Source organism: Python bivittatus, unplaced genomic scaffold (assembly GCF_059951505.1).
Source record: "Python bivittatus isolate LINGU-HERP-01145 unplaced genomic scaffold, Pbiv_v1 ctg000080_np1212, whole genome shotgun sequence".
NCBI classification, from domain to species: domain Eukaryota; kingdom Metazoa; phylum Chordata; class Lepidosauria; order Squamata; family Pythonidae; genus Python; species Python bivittatus.
In genome coordinates, this window is record NW_028277035.1 from 44,399,078 (window position 1) to 44,418,988 (window position 19,911).

Consider the following 19,911-nt stretch of genomic DNA (forward strand, 5'->3'; position numbering starts at 1 on the left):
TCTAGCATTCTGAAGCGATTCACGTTGCTTGTCCTTAAGCAACGAGCTTATTTTCGACTAGGAACAAAAGTTAGACGGAACAGCTGGTAAGGAGCGCGTTTCTGGAGGGGTGCTATAATTGTTGGACCTGGTGTCCTAGCCAACGTGTCCCGAGTGGGGTGTTGACCGGCAAGTCGGTAGGATGTTCCTTTCTCGACGCAAGCCGACTATGTATCGCCGGGCGGGCGGCGGCGGCGGGTAAGTGTCATGAAATATGAGCGAGAGGAATCATACAGAGATCGGACGAGAAGATATTTGGGAGATGCTGTTGTAGAAGCAAGCCTCAATGGTTCCGCTTCTCTCGGGGCTCTGGCGGTTCGTTTTAATTTATGAAGTATCCTATCCATCCTCCCAGATTTTTAAAATGACCATGAACCAGACTATGACACGGCTTGCACGCTGTTAGATATTTAAATCATAAAAGCGCTTAATGGTTCGGGAACCAATGGTATGCCGAATGGATGAATTTTTTTTTGCCTACATAATAGCTTATTCTAGTGAAGGAATGAATGAAAAAGCTGCAACGGGGACTATGAGAGCTAGTGCCAGAGGCATTTCATAAGGGGAGGATTGAGAGAGGAGGACTAGAGTGTCCCCTACTCCCCGGCCCCCGTTTCAAAACTTTGTAAGCATATTACTAAACAAGAACTAAAAAAACTGCCGGTTGTGCAAAGTTTGTTTCCCAAATTAACCTAAGCTCTGCTGCAAATGTGAAGTTACAAGAGGAAGAGTTTGCAGATTGTAGGGTTGAAACACTGGCAGGCTTGAGGCCTAGAATCCTGGACCTCATGCATGTCCCTGTGAAAAGAGCTAATTTCAGATGATTATGAAGGAATAGGTTGGACCATGATGATTGGTTTTGCAGTATGCATATTTATCTAGCTGTAGGTGGAGTACAGTAAGTCTTATAGCTTGAGAAAGCATGCATTTGGTCTTACTCCCATATAGATAGCATGTACAGTTACAACTCATGAATGCGATCTGACCTGAACAATCTGTGATTCAAAAGCAGGTAATTTAGGCAAGCTACCGATGGCGTTCACAGATAGTGTTATGACATACATGAAACTGATGTACTGTATTGAATAAATCATAGTGGCTAGATTCATACAACACCTAAACCAACATCCTGGCAAGACTGTGTGGCTTTGGGTTTTAGGGCCTTCTGAATCTGGGACTTTACTATCTTTGGTACTGGATGGGGTGGCACTACCCCAGACAGACCCGGATTGCAATTTGGAGGTCCTTCTTGATTTGATTTGATCTGCCATGGCACCCACCCTCTGGAACATCCTCCCAACGTGAGGTTAGCCCCAGCCCTTATTGCTTTCTTAAAGCCCTTGAAACATGTTTTTTTCAACAGGCCTGGGGATCCCCTGGTGGTAGGAAACCCACCTGTTGGCTGTATTATGTGTGATATTCTCCCGCTTGTGATTTTGTTTTTATCTATGTTTACTGTTTTAATTCTTTTTAATTGGTTTTGTAGTATGTTTTAATAGTAGGTTTTATTGTATGCTGCCCAGAGTCACTTCACATGAGATGGGCAGCCATATAAATTTGACAAATAAATAAATTACCATATTGTGTGAACTTAGCCATTATTTGGTTTTGGCTTAATGCATATATAATGAATATATATATTTGTCTGCGCTCAGTCATTGCTGACCCTGCAGTGACTAAACCATGATTAAAGCAAAACATGGATCTGTAAATGCTTATCTCCCCATAGCTTTCCCAAATCTTTCTCTATTTTGGACTTGAATTCCATTCACAACTTTTACAGGCCATACTTACTCTGGAAAAGCCTGTGGAAGCTTGTTTTATCTTCCCTTCTTTTTTTACTTGGAATAGCCCATCTTCTTTCACAGTGTTGTATTGCTTTTTTTGATTTTGCTTCAGGTTTTGCCGGCTGCTGGGCATTCTACCCTGGAAATGCTCTCTCTTTCAGCTCTTCTTTATTGTGCTATTGCTGGGTTTTCTCTCCCTGTTGTGGCTGCAATTCAGTTGCTCAGGGGATGAGTCTAGAAGTCAAACAGCTGAGGTAACGGTGCCTCAGAAACCCTGTGTATTTGAGCCTCTACCTCAGACACCTGATGATCCATCATGGGGACTACATCACTTGGCGGTGTTAGTTCCCTTCCGAGAGCGTTTTGAGGAGCTGCTGACCTTTGTACCTCATATGCATCGCTTCCTCAGCAGGAAGAAAATTCGTCATCATATCTTCATACTCAACCAGGTGGATCATTACAGGTACTTTAAGATATGGGTGATTTAGAATCCTATCCTCATGCTTTTTTCTCTTTGCCAGCCTTCCAAAGTGATGCCTTCTGGATGTGTTGAACAACTCCCATAATCCACAGGCCAGTTCATGCTTATTGGGAATTACAGGAGTTATTGCCAAACACATCCAGAAAGAATCTGTCTCTGCAACTTATTCTGTACTCTGGATTTCATACATTCCCTTTTCAAAATGGTTTGGGTCTGACATTGAAATGAAAGAGCCAGAAACTGGTCATCTGTTTTACTGGAAAGAAAACATTTGTACTTCTTAACACAAGGGAGCTGTGTAAGTTGGGGATCAAGCTTGAAATCATTATCTCTCTTTCTGTCTCCCAGTAATTACTGGATGTTATCAAATATCCCCAATCCCAAAATAGCATTCAGTATTTTTTTCTGATATTCTAATTACAACAGAATACCCATTCTCTGTGTATGACACTGTACAATTTTAATTTTTTAGAAGATGAGCATTATTTTTACACCAAAAAGTGAAAATAGCAGCTGGCCTTTTATTTTAAACTAGTATTTCTTCAGCTATATGCTGTTAAGAATGCCACAGTGGTTTTTTTTTTCCAGTCATGTTGTTTATTACTCCAGTAGAGGCTTTCAGACCAGGGTTTGGTTTATGTCTGAAACTGGTTCTGGTACTCATGTTAAAAGTCTTCCCTTTGTTTTTCTGAAACTATAACAATGTAAGGAATTAGCTACAGATTGATATGTTTAGGTACATATCAGGAAGATATGCATATCACTTTTCCAATTTAATATTTAATTTCCTTTTTTTTTCTTTCCTACAAATAATTTATTTAAAGTATTTTTAAACCATTTTTACTGGTTACATTTAAGTGAATGATCAGAACTAATCACAAGAAAATATAAACAATAATATGATAAACTGATTTCAAAACAATAGATGCCCGAACATACAAAAAAATTACATACTTTTAAAAGTATTTATTATAGGCAAAAAAGAAGAAAAAGCACAAAAGCATACATCTCGTACGTACATAGTCCTGTTGTGTTGCACAGTTATCAATATTTAAATCAACAGTAGGAAAAATTAGAATGTAAGCATATTAAGTAGTGTTTGCAGTTCAAATTTCTAGTCTCCAAACAGAATTCTGGCAATAATGTTCCCATTCAGATACATAGAAAGAATTGAGTTCTTCAGACCATTGTTTCACTGATGGACAATGGATGTCCTTTCAGTCTTGTACTATTACTTTTTTGTGACCATAATGTCATGCAATATCTATTTTTCTTGTCTTCCATTACGTCTCCAAATTGCACATATATAATTCAGAATAAGCATTTCCAAAAGCCAGTGAGTCTTCAGGATCAAAATTAATATGTAAATAACTTCTGTCCAAAAGGGAGCCATTACTGTATAGCAGACAATTGCAGTTTGAGTACCACATCTCCAGCAATAATTGTCTTTTTAGTTTCAGTTGATTTTCTCCTATGTTAAATATTCTGTATGCCTGTTAGGTATATTGTAGATTAAAGATTTGCCAATGATAATAAATAAAGCATAGTAATGGCCAGATGCTACCTATATTGAGCAATTCTGGCAGGGAGGTAATTCAGCCTGCCTGGGTAGAATTTTGTGACTTAGGTCCACTCTTCTCACATTGATCTCTTGGGCAGATTTAACCGAGCATCTCTGATCAACGTGGGTTTTCTGGAAAGTGGCAATGACACAGACTACATTGCCATGCATGATGTGGATTTGTTACCTCTCAATGAGGAATTGGACTATAGCTTCCCAGCTGCTGGTCCTTTTCACGTGGCATCACCTGAGCTGCACCCTCTCTATCATTATAGCACCTATGTTGGGGGCATCTTGCTGCTCACCAAGCAACACTATCGAATGGTAAGTTACCACTTCTTTCTTACAGAAGAGATTCCTGGACTTTTTGCAAAAGAGAAGACCTTGCTAATTATGCTCCATCTAAAGGAACACTGGCATCATATTTTGTCTACTTGCTAGACAAAAAAAATTTTTGTAGATAAAAGGCCCATAATCCTGGAAATGAAGTGTTGAGAGAATAGCGCTGTTTATGCCTCAGAACCACACATTTTCTAATCTTTCAAGTCCCAAATATTATTAAAAGGAAAATAATTTTGGGATTAACTGCCTTATTATTGTTTCAGTGTAATGGAATGTCCAACCGTTTCTGGGGTTGGGGCCGGGAAGATGATGAATTTTATCGCCGCATCAGAGCAGCTGGACTTCAAGTGAGGATGAATCATGTTTGTAGCGGGAGTTGGGACCTTGGGATTCAAGTGCTCAGTGTGATCTGGGCCTGCTCTGAACCTCTTTCCCCAATTCCCAAAGTATGATGCTGTTTAGTTGAACAGAGATTTCTGTCCTCAGACAAGTGGCTCACATAGGCTCCATCATTCTTCATTTCAGCTCTTCCGACCCTTAGGTATTACAAGTGGATATAAGACATTCCAGCATCTGCATGATCCAGCTTGGCGCAAAAGGGATCAGAAGCGTATTGCTTCCCAGAAACAGGTGGAGTTTCTTATTTGAGAAATGGATAAAAGGTGTATCTTGGAGTTGGAAAATGTTGTCTTTAGACTGTAGTAAGCTAAATTCTCCTCTTAATCGGTTACCTGTCACCTACAAGAAGTGGGCAAATCTGCATCTCCAAATGTCATTCAGCATTCAGCTTCCATTAGCTGCAGCAACCATGGCCAGTAGTAAGATGTAAAGTCGTAGTCCCCTAAGGGCTGCACATTGCCCATTCTCCAGCCAACTTTCCTTAATCCTATACCTCCCTATTGTTGTATTAGGGGTAGGAGGGGGGCTATTTTAGAAACATACTGAGTCAGGAAGTCATGAAATAAAGACTCCAATGTCTTTATTTCAGTACGGTGGAAATTGTAATTCTGACTTCTTAACACATTGAATGGAACACACATTTATGGCTTTAATAAAGCAAATAATATTAGCATTAGAGACAAATAGGTATGTTTTTTTACAATGAATATCACTTCCCATTATGCCCTTTCATCTGAAGTCTGTTTCTCTCCAATGTTCTCTCTAGTGTGCCATTAATAAGTGAGTTCCATCTTTAAAATATTTGAATTCATGCTTTGTGATCAAAACAAACCATGCATATGATGTAAACCTAGCAAATATTTGTTTTCCTAAGTAAAATAGTTAATGGGAAAATCAAGGTGCTTTTAGCTAAGGACTAAGATAAATGTTCTCTAATAAACTGTATTGTTACAGAAAAATATTTATGGGGAGCATTAATTGTTTTCACATATTTATTAGCATTTGCAAGCCATTGCTGCTGTTTCTGCACCATCTTTTTATATTAAAGCTGGTCTTATCCCTAACAGAAAGAATATGTATCTATATATGTGTGGATGTATACCCTCCCCCCACATATTTGTGTGTGTGTGTGTGTATGTGTGAAAACACACACACACACAGCTTGAATGTTAGATATTGCAATAAAAAGCAGGTATTGTGATGTGTTTTAAGAAGTACCTTCTCCGTGCAACACTAACCATGGACAAAATGTCCAAAAGTCTGTGTCACAGTTAAAAAGAAAATACTAACAATTAGTGCAAACAGAATTTCCATGAAGGTAAGGAATACCTCCTCCATTCCCCTTTTCTCCCTCTGTTTTGGTGAAAAAGTATACCTATTATTTTTAACCACAAAATCTGGAAATTTGCAAGTTTGTGATTTCACTGTGAAATAGTGAATTTAGTCCTGTTTAAAAAAAAATTAGTTACAGAGACAGTTCAAAAGCAGCAATGATACGTTTTACTAAAATGACCTCTAAAATGGGATTCTAGTATTTAGAAATCAAACCTTCCTAAATTGATGCAAATTTCTCCTTTCTAGTTCTTTATAAAAGGATTGCTAAACTTGCTAAATTGCTAAACTTGATAAGTTCTCCATACAGTGTATGTGATATATGTAAACTAATTTATAGAGAGCTTGCATAATTTGCAGCCTTGGAGCTTTTGATGCCATAATTCTAGTATTTTTAGTGTCAAATTCCATAGCTTTTGTTATGAATATTCTAAATGTTGATCAAAATTCACGTGATTGAATGATACCATGTTGGTATCATTTTCTATTGTTGACTTTTTTGTATAACATGACATTTTTCTTTTCACAGGAGCAGTTCAAGGTAGACCGTACTGGAGGTTTGACTAACCTAGAATACAGAATAGAATCACGCACCTCATTGAGTGTGGCTGGAGCACCCTGCACAGTTCTCAATATCTTGCTAGAATGCGACTCCAGTGAGACTCCCTGGTGCACATTTGGCTGATGTGCCTACTGTACAGATTGTCTGTCTTGTTTGCTGCTGTAGCAGCTCATGGCCAGAATTGCAGCTCAGCTCTCAGATGGCAGTTCCTTCTATAGGAACCAACAACTCGGCATAGCTGCCAGGATAAAGTGGTTAAAAAAAGAACTGAGGATCCACATAGTTGATAAAGCAAATGCAGGGCATTATTTCTTCCACATGGATACTGCAAGGTGGCAACAAATGCATGGTGATGGAAACATTAAATAAGCCGAGTGCCTTTCTGTCAGTTAGAAGGATATTGTCTTGGGTACCTTCATCTCAACAATCTGAAGAAACTGTGAACTAAGAGGCACTACAGGGACTAAATCATGGTTTCTCTACCAGCCAGCACTTGGAGATTTCTTTATCCAGGCTAATACTCAAAGGACTGTTAGACATTTGCTTCTCTTGTAATAAGATACGCATAAATATCTGCTATAAATTATCCTTATACCCCATTCTTTTTCTGGTACCTCTTGATAGTGCATACCTTGCTTTATGACACCAGGAAGTCATGGCCGACCATCTTAATTCATCCCATTTTCAGATCTTTGGAACTATAAAGGCTGTTGTCTGATTGAAATACAGCTATTGAACAAATGGATTGAAAGGATATTACAACTGGGATGTGTGTGAATGATGTTTTCAAGTTTAGGCATTGCTACTAATAGTACCAAATTTTCTAATTCTGTAGTAATGGAATTCTGACTTAAACCCACCTTTCTCTTTTAAGATGACTCTTTAATTTTTTCCCAACACTCCTTAATGTGAAAGAAACTAGATGCCAGAACATACACATATATTATCTGAATATGATGCATTTGTATATTTCTGGATACGGAGGTACATTTTTTTCACTGAGAGAGATAGAGACAGAGTTAATATGATATGGTCAAGACCCCACTCCAAAACATCTACGACAGAACTGATAACTCCTATGCAGCTGTATTCGGCATCTGTGGAAGCGGCTGGTCACAGAGCTGGCTGGAGCAATATTAGTGGTCTGTGAAAGATTCACTGTAGAGAGATGGAGGGTCTGAGCCCTTGGGGGAATATCACTGTGTCCTATAGTATGAAGGGGTGGAAGAGATGCTTGCCAGGGTTCCATAGAAATGCCTGCTGCCTCTGGACTTCTTTCCTCTTTCAGGGGTTTCGATTTCTTCTTGGGCTGTTGACTAAAGATGCTACTGAACTGTTCCAAGGTACTTGGATGTTCAGACTGTGTTGTATTCATAACATCGGAGGGAAGTTCTTTGTAGTTACATGAGATGAGCTTCTGCAGTTGGGGTTTGGATATAGATTTCTTTCCAACAGAGCTTGCTGTACAGGATAAGGTAGAAGTAAAAGGGTTACAGAGTTGTGATATCCTAAGCCTCCCAAAGAGTGTTCATCTTTTAAAAATATATATATATTTAGCTTGTGACTGAGGGGTATTTCATAGATGCTGTATCAGGAGTTGGGAATCTTTTCAGGCAGTAGGGACCATTTTGGGGTTTTGCCTAACAGAATATGGTTGTATATAAAATGTAAACAAAATGGCCAAAACCTCATGAGATCTCATGAAAGTATACATAGGTCTTACGAGATTTGCTTCTGACTTTTTAAAAATATATAAATGGAAGTCAGATAATTTAATGGCCTAGCAGGTTTGATGGCATCCATAAGCACTGTGTTGCCATGCTACATTGCAGATCTGTAGGGAAAAAAGGCTCCCATAAGATGGGGCAGAGATTTTCCAGGAGCCACCTTCCTATATTTTCTACTCATTACAGAATCTGGAAACTTGAATTTAAGAACAATGTATTTGCCTTAACAAGAAACTCTTAGATGCTAAGAAATCAAAATGGGGTTCAGTAGGTCTCTGTTTTCCCCTGTCCTGTAAGTTTTTGTACCTGCCTCTTGTCTCACATTCTTATTTTTTTTTTCCCCATGCCAGTATGGTCCTTATTCAGATCTTCCAGATTTGGGGGAAAATATAGAGTGCAATCAGTTAATATAGTTCAAGCAAATTGCATGATATATTCAAAGGGACAAGCCTAAGTTCCCTTGGCAAAAACAGTATCTTGCATTTCTTGGAGCCATAGGGTGTGAGTCTGCGGCCACACAAATTGGGACATAAGGGACCAGTGGACAGCGCAAGGTCTTTGGCAGTCTGGAATGGAATGGAATGGAATGGAATGGAATGGATATCCAAGAAATGGACACTGATAGGAATAACAGTGGAGAGGTGAGCTTTAAACAGAGCAGCAGTGAGAAGGATCTATCACTTAACTTGCTATTGATGTATACTGAACTTCTGACTGATCCAGGTTTGCTCCTCATGGGAAAATGCTTTGTGCATATGTGTTGCATGATTCTTTCTTTAGTTTTTTTTTTACTTTGAAATATGTCTTTATTGTTAAAATAGTATAATATAAATGAAAGAAATCTATATTAGTGACAATAGAATAGAACAAAGAGAAGCTACACTAAGCAAATAAAAACATGGGAGAACTCTCTAGTAACACATTCTCTTCTTCCCTACCATTTCCCCAACCACTGACCACAACCTAGATATTTATTCTTTACATTGGACATTGAAGATTATTGGTAGTTTCTGTTTAAGTTCTCTCATCTGTTATTTTTTGTCCCCTAATGTATTTCCTTGAAACCATATTCCAAATGTCTAAATTTGCCCTGCTGTGTAACGTGTAGTATATATGGGATAGATTCTTACTTAAATTTGGTTAGACTTCTATTATAGGTGCACACTAAATTTTGCCATTGCTGCACATTCTCCACTTGTGGCCTCCCAATCTGATATTGTCGGCAAAGTTCCTCTTTTCCAGCATTATGCCACATTGTGCTTGCAGCTGTCAGCATCTATCTTAGTAAATTGTGATATTTTTCATTTATGTTTTCTGAGATTGTACCCAATAAAAATATTTGTGGTTTCAGTTCAAATTTTATTCTTAGGATTTTCTGAATATTTTGATGTATTTCTTTCCAGAGTTTTTGAAGGTTTTTTTACATATCCACTGCATGGTTCCTTCTTTGTTATGATGTTTCCAGTGTTTATTGTTATGTGATTTCTCTATCTTGGTCATTATTATCTGTAAATCATTTTTGTACCAATTTTCCCTTAAATTATAATGTGGAGTAAATTTTATTGATTCTTTTCCATAACTCTTCCCATTGTTGTACTGTGATTATATCTTTGAAATTTTACATCCACTTTATCATTCAGTTTTTGATTTGTTTTATCTCCATGTCATAATTCAATCACAATTTATATATTGTAGATGTCTTAATAAGTGATATTGGTTTTGTATGTGTTTCAAATTCTTTCTCAAAGTCCCCTCTTCTTTCTTGAGATCATTTTTTATTCTTCCATATTTTTATCAAACTTTGTTTTATAATACATTCCTTCAAATTCATTTATTCTTTTGTTTCTTTATAACATTTTCTTTATAACATAGATATCTATGAAGTCCATTGGCTAAGCCAGCTCCTATGATTAATATTCTGCTATTTGGGGATTTTATCCATTGTTATCCATGATGGACAAAAATATGATTTAAAGTTAGGGAATGCAAGGCTACCTTTTTCTTTTGAATCTTGCAAAATTTTAAGTCTTACTCTCATTTTTTTTCCTGCTCCATATATACAGTACTGTGCAAAAGTTTTAGGCAGGTATGAAAAAATGCTGTAAAGTAAGAATGCTTTCAAAAATATATATTGTAATTGTTTATGTTTATCAATTTACAAAATGCAAAGTGAGCGAACAGAAGAGAAATCCCAATCAAATCAATATTTGGTGTCACCACCCTTAGCCTTCCAAACAGCATCAATTCTTCTAGGTACACTTGCACAGAGTTTTTGAAGGAACTTGGCAGATAGGTTGTTCCAAACATCTTGGAGAACTAACCACAGATCTCCTGTGGATGTCGGCTGCCTCAAATCCTCCTGTCTCTTCATGTAATCCCAGACAGACTCAATGATGTTGAGATCAGGGCTCTGTGGGGGCAAAACCATCACTTCCAGGATTCTTTGTTCTTTATGCTGAAGATAGTTCTTAATGACGTTGACTGTATGTTTGGGGTTGTTGTCCTGCTGCAGAATAAATTTGGGGCCAATCACACGCCTCCCTGATGGTATGGCATGATGGATAAGTATCTGCCTGTATTTCTCAGCATTGAGGACACCATTGATCCTGACCAAATCTCCAACTCCATTTGCAGAAATGCAGCCCCAAACTTGCAAGGAACCTCCACCATGCTTCACTGTTGCCTGCAGACACTCATTCTTCTACCGCTGTCCAGCCCTTCAGCAAACAAACTGTCTCCTGCTACAGCCAAATATTTCAAATTTTGACTCATCAGTCCAGAGCACCTGCTGTCATTTTTCTGCACCCCAGTTCTATGTTTTTGTGCGTAGTTGAGTCGTTTAGCCTTGTTTCCACGTCGGAGGTATGGCTTTTTGGCCGCAATTCTTCCATGAAGACCACTTCTGGCCAGACTTCTCTGGACAGTAGATGGGTGTACCTGGGTCCCACTGGTTTCCATCAGTTCTGTGCTGATGGCACTGCTGGACGTCTTCTGATGTCAAAGAGGAGTAAGCATGATGCATCTGCTTCATTACTTACTTCATTACTTCATTCATTACTTCCATCTGCTGCATTAAGTTTCCTTGGCCAGCCACTGCGTCTACGGTCCTCAATCTTGCCCATTTCTTTGTGCTTCAGAAGAGCTTGAACAGCACATCTTGAAACCCCAGTCTGCTTTGAAATGTTTGCCTGGGAGAGACCTTGCTGATGCAATATAACTACCTTGTGTCTTGTTGCTGTGCTCAGTCTTGCCATGGTGGATGACCTGTGAAATGAAACTGTCTTCCACAACCTCACCTTAGTAACAGAGTTTGGCTGTTCCTCACCCCGTTTTAAGTCTCCACAGCTGTTTCTGTTTCAGCTAATGACTGTGTTTCAACCTACATATGAAACTGATGATCATTAGCACCTGCTTGGTATAATTGGTTAATCATACACCTGACTCTAATCCTACAAGATCCCTGACTTTCTGCAAGGGTACAAAGTGTGCAAGTGTAAGAATTGATGCTGGTTTGAAGCCAAAGGGTAGTCACACCAAATATCGATTTGATTTAGATTTCTCTTTTGTTCACTCACTTTGCATTTTGTAAATTGATAAACATAAACAATTACAATATATATTTTTGAAAGCATTCTTACTTTACAGCATTTTTTCACACCTGCCTAAAACTTTTGCACAGTACTGTATCTCTTGCCATTCTTTGCCAATCCTGTAAGGTTTTGTCTGAGATTGGAATTTATGCCATTTGAAATAAATTTATCTTGGGTAGTATATTCATTTTTATTGCCCTGATAAGTCCTAGCCCAGAATGTTTTAGATCTTTCCACCTTTCAATTTTTTTTAAAATTTCTTTCCATAATTTATCATAATTGTTCTGAAAGATGTCTTTATTGCATCCTGTCAGACAAAGTCTGAAATAATTCACTGGGTTTTTTTTTAACAAATAAAACAATCTCACAACCAGATTTTTTAAAAAAAAAGTCTTCTGGAGTTAAATATCTTGTTATCTTTGATTTTGTATCTGGAGAATTCACCAAAGTATTTTCATCAGCTGTCTGATTGCATAATGTACAGTGGTACCTCTACTTACGAACGCCCCTACTTACGAATTTTTCGAGATGCAACCAGTTCTGGCCCCAAAAATTTACCTCTACTTACGAACTCACCTCTACTTACGAACCGGATCCGCGGCCATTTTCCGCCCATTCCACGTGGTCCGCGGCCATTTTCCGCCCATTCCACGTGGTCCGCAGCCATTTTTATGCCCATTCCACGTGGTCTGCGGCCGTTTTTCCACCCTGCCGCGTGGTCCGTGGCCATTTTCCACCCGTTCCACGTGGTCCGCGGCCATTTTTCCGCCTGTTCCACGTGGTCTGCGGCCATTTTCCACCCGTTCCACGTAGTCCGTGGCCATTTTTCCGCCCCTGACACGTGGTCCGCGGCCATTTTTCCGCCCTGCCACGTGGTCAGCGGCCGTTTTTCTGCCCCGATGCGTGGTGCGTGGACACCGGAATGGATTAACGGTAATTACATTGAACCTTATGGGAAAATTTACTTCAACTTGCGACCAGCTTGACTTGCGATCAGAGTCACGGAACGGATTAAGTTCGTAAGTAGAGGTACCACTGTAGTTACCATCTGCACGGCATTTCAACTTGTATTCTTCTCCCTGAATTTGACCGAAATATTTGTCTGTCTTTCTGGATCTTGTCTGCCAAACTTCTAAAGCAATTACAAATAATAAGGAACAAAGTGGGCATCCTTGCCTGGTGCCTTTGTTTATTGGAAAACTTGTAGAGAGTATACCACTTGCTGTTTGCCATTGATATATACTCTTCACTCAAGTTTTAAATTCTTGTCCTGTATTAATTTTGCTTAATACTGCTAATGACTACTCCAAGTTGTCAAAGGCTTTTTCTGCATCTAAAAATATTACTACTGCCTTCTTTTTCTTATTGCTGAGATATTCTAATGCATTTATTATAAATCTATTACTGTATTGTCCTTCATTTTCCTCTTGGGAATATAGCCTGTTTGATCTGTAGGTATCATTTCAGAAATACACTACCTCAAATGTTCAGCTAGTACTTTAGTATTAAATGTTCTATAATCAACATTATAATTGGTCTATACAACTGAGGTTTCTCTGGATCGTTCCTTTCTTTGTAAATCAAAGTTATATATGTTTCTTCCCATGTATTTGGCACTGTTTCTGTCTCTTTAATTTCATTCATTGTCCTTACCAATGTTTCCAGCAGTTCTTCCTCTAACATTTTACAGCACTGGGCTGCCAGCCCATATGGGCCTGACAATTGTCAATCTTAGATGTTTTTGTTTTTATTGCTTCTTGAATAGTTAATGAATTTTCTTAACATTTGGCTATGTTATTCGTTAAATTCTTTGTACACTAAATAATCAATATATGTGTTCAAATCTTTGTTGATATTGTGCCTAGAATATAATTTCTTGAAAAATTCTGCAAGTTCTTCTGTGATTTCTGATCTTATATATATAACAATTTGCTCCCTTTCTTTATTGTTTTTTTTTCTTTTCTAATTTGGTATGCTAAAAGTTTTCCTCAAATATTTGCATTCTCAAAATGATTTTGTTTGACACATTTTATCTTTGGGGTTCTTTCATTCCTAATAAGTCTAATTGTATAACTTTATACAATTATCTTAATACCTGTCAGTTTGGATTTGTTCTAGTTTTTTATTTTTTCTTCTAATTGTGATTTCCGTCTGTTGTATTTTTTCTTCAGAATTGTTGCAAATCTCATAATAATTTCTCATAAGCTTTACTTGTCTCCCATGTGGCTGTCTCCGGCATTCCTGAAGTTGTACTTATTTTAAAAAGAACTATAGTTATTTTTTACATTCCTATAACAACAACTTGTTATTCATCTTCCATTTAAAAAGTGGTTTTTCCTTCTTATGTTTGCTGAATGTTTGCCCAGTAGTGAAAAGTGGGCCAATCTTCTGTACCTATTTTTATCCAAATTGCCCCATAATGCAAAAGAGCAACTTTTTTTACGACTCTGGGACTGTAGAAAACAGTTCTCTAATCATGAGTTTCCAGGTCATAATGTTCAGCAATGTGAACCTGTCAGACCTGATGGTTCCTAAAGCAAAGGAGCCAGTGTGATGGGGTAATTAAAAGCTGTATACTCTTGACATTCACCTCTCTGGTTCTTTAAGTTACATTTTATTATCAAAGTAATGAAAGGTACTGTTGAGTCAATGAGCTGTAGTCACTGCTAGCTGAATATAAAATAATTAGGATCTTACAATTAATAGCATCTAGTGTGTATTTTTAAATCTGTTTAGAGATACAGTAGCTTTGAGGAATAATGACAGCTCTGAAGTTAGGATGGAATTAGCACTTGCCAGTGATATGAACTATCAGAGCCTTCTTTAGCCTTATGCCCTCAAGTTATATTAGGCAGTAGATCAGCCAAAAGCAAGGGGAAAGAACCGATTAATTGAAGAAAGGGTTTTTAACTCCCTTCAGTTGCTGAGGGCATTTTGCAAAGCTGCTTTGTACAGCTGGCATAGTTCCTTAATTATTCACCTGTTGCCATATGCAAGGAACTGCCAAGACTGGCTCCAGGTTTCTCTGCTGAAGCCTCCAGCTCAGTGCTGATGCTCGAAGATGACGAATCTTCATTGTTAGCCTGGATAAAAGAAGCATACAGTACATGAACATTGCAGCCATCTCAGAGTTACATTGTGTTTGTATGTGCAATACATATACTGTATATTGAGTTTATGCTCCCTGTTTAATTGTGATTTCCTCAAAGAGGATCATTGCCCAGTGCCCAGTTGGTTATAATGTACACAGTGAGATACATGCTAAGAATAGGCTAAACTGGGATTAGCTGGCTTGTGATTCAGTCTATTTGTGGAAACTCAGCAATTATCAGTATCATGTATGAACCAAACCACCCCATTAAGTCATAACAGGATTTATTTATTGGATATAGCATGTTATTTGGACACTGCAATCAGGTTTCCTTAAGCCTTAAAGCAGTTAGCATTTCAACTGGGTTACAGAATTGCTTTATAATAGAAACTGAGGGAGAAGGGAAATAACGTTTCTCCTGTAGATTATATTTTATTTGCTGATTCACACAGCTCAAGAAGTCTTTATCTCAAGACTGGAAAATGCAGGGCTCTTTAGCTGCTGTTGAAGTGCAACTCCCATTACACATGACTATTAGCTACAGTGGTTCAGGCTGATGGGAATTAGAGTTAAATAACAGCTGGAGAACCAAAGAATATCTTGCCCTTGATCTGTGTTACTGAACTTGGGCAATAAAATTCTCTACCAAATTAGCACATATTTAAACCAAGATTACTAGATTTATTTAGACCAATGCTGTTTTTAGCTGTGATTCTAAGACCACCTCCAGTCCTTTAGGAACTTTGTTAACATGGGATGGAAATAGAAGATAATTATTTCTAATTATTTATATATATTCTGACCAACAAAGGCTTTGCATTGAAATTATAGATGTAGGAAAAGCAAAATTACTTTGTCATATGTTAAAAATGCCTTTGTCTTCTCAGATTTTCCTTTCAGTGCTTACATATTCAGAAGAAAACAAAAGCAGCAGCAGCAGGTTGGACTATTGCAATGCACTCTACTTGGGGCTGCCCTTGAAGACTATCTGGAAGCCGCAACTGATCTGAAATGCAGCAGTGTGAGTAATTATGGGAGCACCATGGTATGTCCATGTAACACCACTGCTTTACTAAGTGAAATGACTCTTAGTAGGCTTTCAGGTGCAATTCAAGATGCTGGTTACCACCTATAAAGCCCTTCATGGCATAAGGCTGGGTTACTAATGGAACTACCCATCTCCAACTGGATCTGTCCATCCCGTGACATCCAACAATAGGCATGTTCCAGGTCCCCTCTATAAAATGGTGTCATCTGGGGAGACCCAGGAGACATTCCTTCTCTATTGCAGTGCCCATCCTCTGGAACATCATACCCCTGAGATTTGGATGGTTCCGGTCCTGTTGGCCTTCCTTGAAAATCTGGATTTTCTCCTGTCATTGGATCAGGGTGGTGAATTGAATAATTGTGGGTTGGCCTTGGTTATGTTCTCCTTTTCAGGGTTTTTGTTTTTTTTTAATCTTGATGGTGCTGTTCTGATTTTTAATCCTACGTTAGCTGCCCAGAGTTGCAGTTTGTGAGTTGTGCATCATTCAAATTGATTTAAATAAATAAGCAAGCAAGTAAAATGAGCTTAAACATTTTTCAACATAAATGAAAATGCTTAAATGTTTTCTCAGTTTACATTTGCAGAAGAAAACAAAAGAAGTTCCATCCTGTTGGACATACCAAGCTAGATGACTGAGATGGAGTTTCTTTGTATACTTTGTACTTCCTGCCCTTCTTGCTTCCACAGAATCTGGTGAAGAAGGTCCAAGTTCCAGGAGAGTTCAGTGCTGGCTCACTGGTTGGTGATGAGATCTGTAAGAATTGGATATCAAGCTGCAACTGTCCTCTGATTTTCTCTTTCTTTCCAGGTCGAGATTGCAACACAAACCACCTGCAGAAGAAAATGCAATTACCTTTACTGCTGGAGTCTTACTATTCTTCTCTTCAGTGCTACTGCCATTTCAAGCAGTTTCTTGATGTTTTTAAACGACCCTGTAAAAAGGGGGGGGTAGTCTTTTTTCTCAGCCATGGACAATACTTAAGTTATTGAATTGCATACAAAGGACCATGGGCCAAAAGGTAGTGGATGTGACCAGGACAAAAACTAAATTTAAATGTATTTACAATTAATTCAAATTAAATATAGCTAATATTATTACTTTTTAGTCATGAATATAATAGTTTTCCTCTTCTCCCTTTTTAAAAGTGACAAGTTGGTAAAAATGTTTGAGGGTCTCTGTCCCTAAATTTTCAGGGGCAGTATGCAGCCCTAGAAACTCAGGTTCTTCATCTGTGTTATAGGGCATTGTTTAATGGCATGTTGCTGGTGAATGTTGGTGATAATTAGTACTAGCCTACTACGTGTGTGTTATCATATTATAAACAGATAATCTGTATCAGCCTGTCAAGTGCTAAGAATGATTCTGTTCCATTTTCCAAGATTGTAAATGAGACAGGAGTAGTTCGATACCCAACATTTAACAAGGTCTGATGGCCTGCAAAGTTTCTGTTTTGACTTTGCTGCTGCTATCAAATACAATTCACTGAATATTTTTATCCATTTATGTGCCCTATCATGAAGTTCAGACTGTAAAATGTCCAGTTTGCTGCACATAGAGCCAGGCAAATCGTGCATCTGGGTTTCCCATTTTCCACAGCTTGATAACTACTTGTTGAGTGTATGATCTTTTTGTTAGCCCATTCCCTTTCCATCCAGTACCTACTAGTATTCCTGCCAAAATTAGGCACATCATTCTAACTTCTTAATGTATGTGCAGCATTTAAAGAAACTAAGTGGTGAATGTTGCCTTTGCTTATAGTTGGTTTTCCTTACTGCCTGATTGCATATTGACAGAGCGTATGAAGCATTCGTGTGGCAGTCCCTGGTTGTATAATTCTTTCCTGAATTGTCTCCTGTGGTGTTGTCCACTTCTCTAAGGCTAGGCAAATTCAGGGCCATCACTTCCATGTTGTATCCTCCCATACCTTCTCCCCTGATCCTATTCTGTGGCTCAGATAGGTAAAGTCTGCTTATTTCTCCTAAACTGATACAGGACTGGTTGTGCTCACTCGTTTCTCCTCTTTGTTTTGTCCTGAAAAAGTTGGGCAAGAGGCAAATTGACCCTGCCTAGGAATTGGTTGAAGTGATGAACAGACTGGTGCATGACAGTAAGGATAAGCCCATGTTCTTCTGAGTCATCCAGCACAGAAGGCAGCTGTAATGTACACTCTTCATGCCATTCAGGGCTCAGGTTGTGTGGTGCTACAGATGTCCTAAATTTCTGCTTTTGCAGCTGAATCACAACATAAGGGTTGCTGGTGCCCATGCTTCCCTTCGGGCGCAGGGAGCAGGCACGCAGAACTGTCAGTTGCAGATGGGTAGGATGCCAGGCCTTCTCTTTCTCCAGGTCCTCATCAACCCTACAAAGACATCATCGATCATCATCATTATACTGAGTTTAGGAAACTGGGGAAAGTCATTGATATAGCTGAAGTTAACTGGGTTAATATTATTTTGTGGAAAAATAAGAAAACAACATGGTAAGTGGCAGAAAACTAACTTCTGTCTCTGGCAGCATTTTTGTTTGCAGTAGCCAATCAGGAATATAGGAATTGGTAACCAGGTTATCTTTCTACAGCAGATATGCAAAAAGTAGATGCTACATGAAAGTGGGCATGGCTAAACCCTAATTCCAAAAGTAATGCGAGAGCTATGTTCTTCAAGGAAGAGAAGGCTGTACCCATACCCTGGAGAAATTGATTTAGTCTGGAATGAGAGAACAGGTGGAAGAACTCCAAGGTCAATCCTGTATCTGGATAACAGAGAAGGAAGGGCATGAGAAGGGAAAGAAGACGCACAGTGAAAAAGCCCAGTAGGAGGGCACTTCCATAGGGCAGAGATCAGCCAACAAACATAGGTCCACTCTTAAGTCTAATCCCTTTCTATCTGTTGAAGCCAACACAGCAGGGTCGCTCTAAGGATAAAGGAGGAACGGTGATTGAGCCAATCTGAAAAAAGGGTAGCAAACAAATATAATTAATAATAACTGGTATTCTTAAGGGGAGCCAGGAGCTAAATATATGTTGAGCAACTCTACCTAACCACTGGCAAGGACCTTGTCCCTCCTTGATTTATGTGCAGCTCCATCTTATCAACCCCTCCACCTCAAAGCTGTTCTCTGAATGACACCATTCTAGAACATGGAAGCTGCTTGGGTGGACAATCAGTGGGTGGGTTCCTGGTTAACTCCACCCATCTATTCAACAAGACCCCACCTCTTACTAAATCCAGGTTTGTTGGGTAGCAGTATCTAGATTAGCATTACAGGAATGGCTTTGGGAATGGAGAACCTAACTTGCAAGAAAGAAAAAAAGAAAAAAGAAAAGAAAAAAAAAAAAAAGAAAAAAGAAAAGAAAAGAAAAGAAAAGAAAAAACCTTGGCCACCCCAAACTTCAATTAAGCTGCCTCTGCTAAGGTTCTTCCCTCTTCTTCCTATCCAGCTGCAGGAGGGTTTTCCTTTTCTGTCTAGTTACCCTCTGCAGTGATCAAAGACAAATTATACCTGATTCAGACTTGATGATTGCATTAACATAATGTCAAAAATATATATTAAAAAAAAAAATTCCCCTCTCACCCCTATGGGTGGTATGTGTCTTCCTCAATCTTGGGTCCTCTACCAGAGGGCTGGGAATTTGAGGGTTCTGTGCAGTATTTTAGCTGTTCCTATCACTGCACTCTTCTGGTCAGAGAGCTCTGATGTTGTTCCTGGGATCTGTTGGAGCCACTCTCCCAGCTTAGGAGTCACTGCCCCGAGTGCTCCTTACCACCACTGGGACCGCTTTGGCCTTTACTTTCCACATCCTCTCTAGTTCCTCCTTTGGGCCCTGGTACTTCTCCAGCTTCTCATGCTCCTTTTTCCTGATGTTGCTGTCACTTGGCACTGCTACATCTATCACTACCGCTGTCTTCTGGTCTTTGTCTTCTACCATGATGTCTGGTTGATTGGCTAGTA

At 38.8% G+C, this 19,911-nt stretch overlaps 2 protein-coding genes across 3 annotated transcripts; one reads left to right on the plus strand and one right to left on the minus strand.

Annotated features, from left to right (window-relative positions):
* The first annotated feature begins 149 nt into the window (after window positions 1-149).
* B4GALT7 (beta-1,4-galactosyltransferase 7) lies at window positions 150-15,906 on the plus strand. Of its 2 annotated transcripts, XR_015794826.1 has the most exons (7): window positions 150-237; window positions 1,939-2,289; window positions 3,967-4,192; window positions 4,474-4,557; window positions 4,736-4,840; window positions 6,471-8,871; window positions 15,799-15,906. XR_015794826.1 is itself a non-coding variant. In XM_007420347.4 (6 exons), the coding sequence occupies exons 1-6, from the start codon at window positions 182-184 to the stop codon at window positions 6,624-6,626; spliced, it is 978 nt and encodes a 325-aa protein (XP_007420409.1). In that variant the 5' UTR covers window positions 150-181; the 3' UTR covers window positions 6,627-9,809. The 2 variants fall into 2 exon arrangements, 1 of the variants encoding a protein (XP_007420409.1); XM_007420347.4 differs by lacking the exon at window positions 15,799-15,906 and having other exon boundaries at window positions 6,471-9,809.
* Window positions 7,537-18,324, minus strand: LOC112540281 (uncharacterized; the record flags this gene model as incomplete). Its single annotated transcript, XM_025164621.2, has 4 exons — window positions 7,537-7,964; window positions 14,801-14,903; window positions 16,580-16,790; window positions 17,969-18,324. Coding segments are annotated over 4 exons (1,098 nt in total), but the record flags the coding sequence as incomplete, so codon positions are not given.
* Between the last annotated feature and the right edge of the window lie 1,587 nt (window positions 18,325-19,911).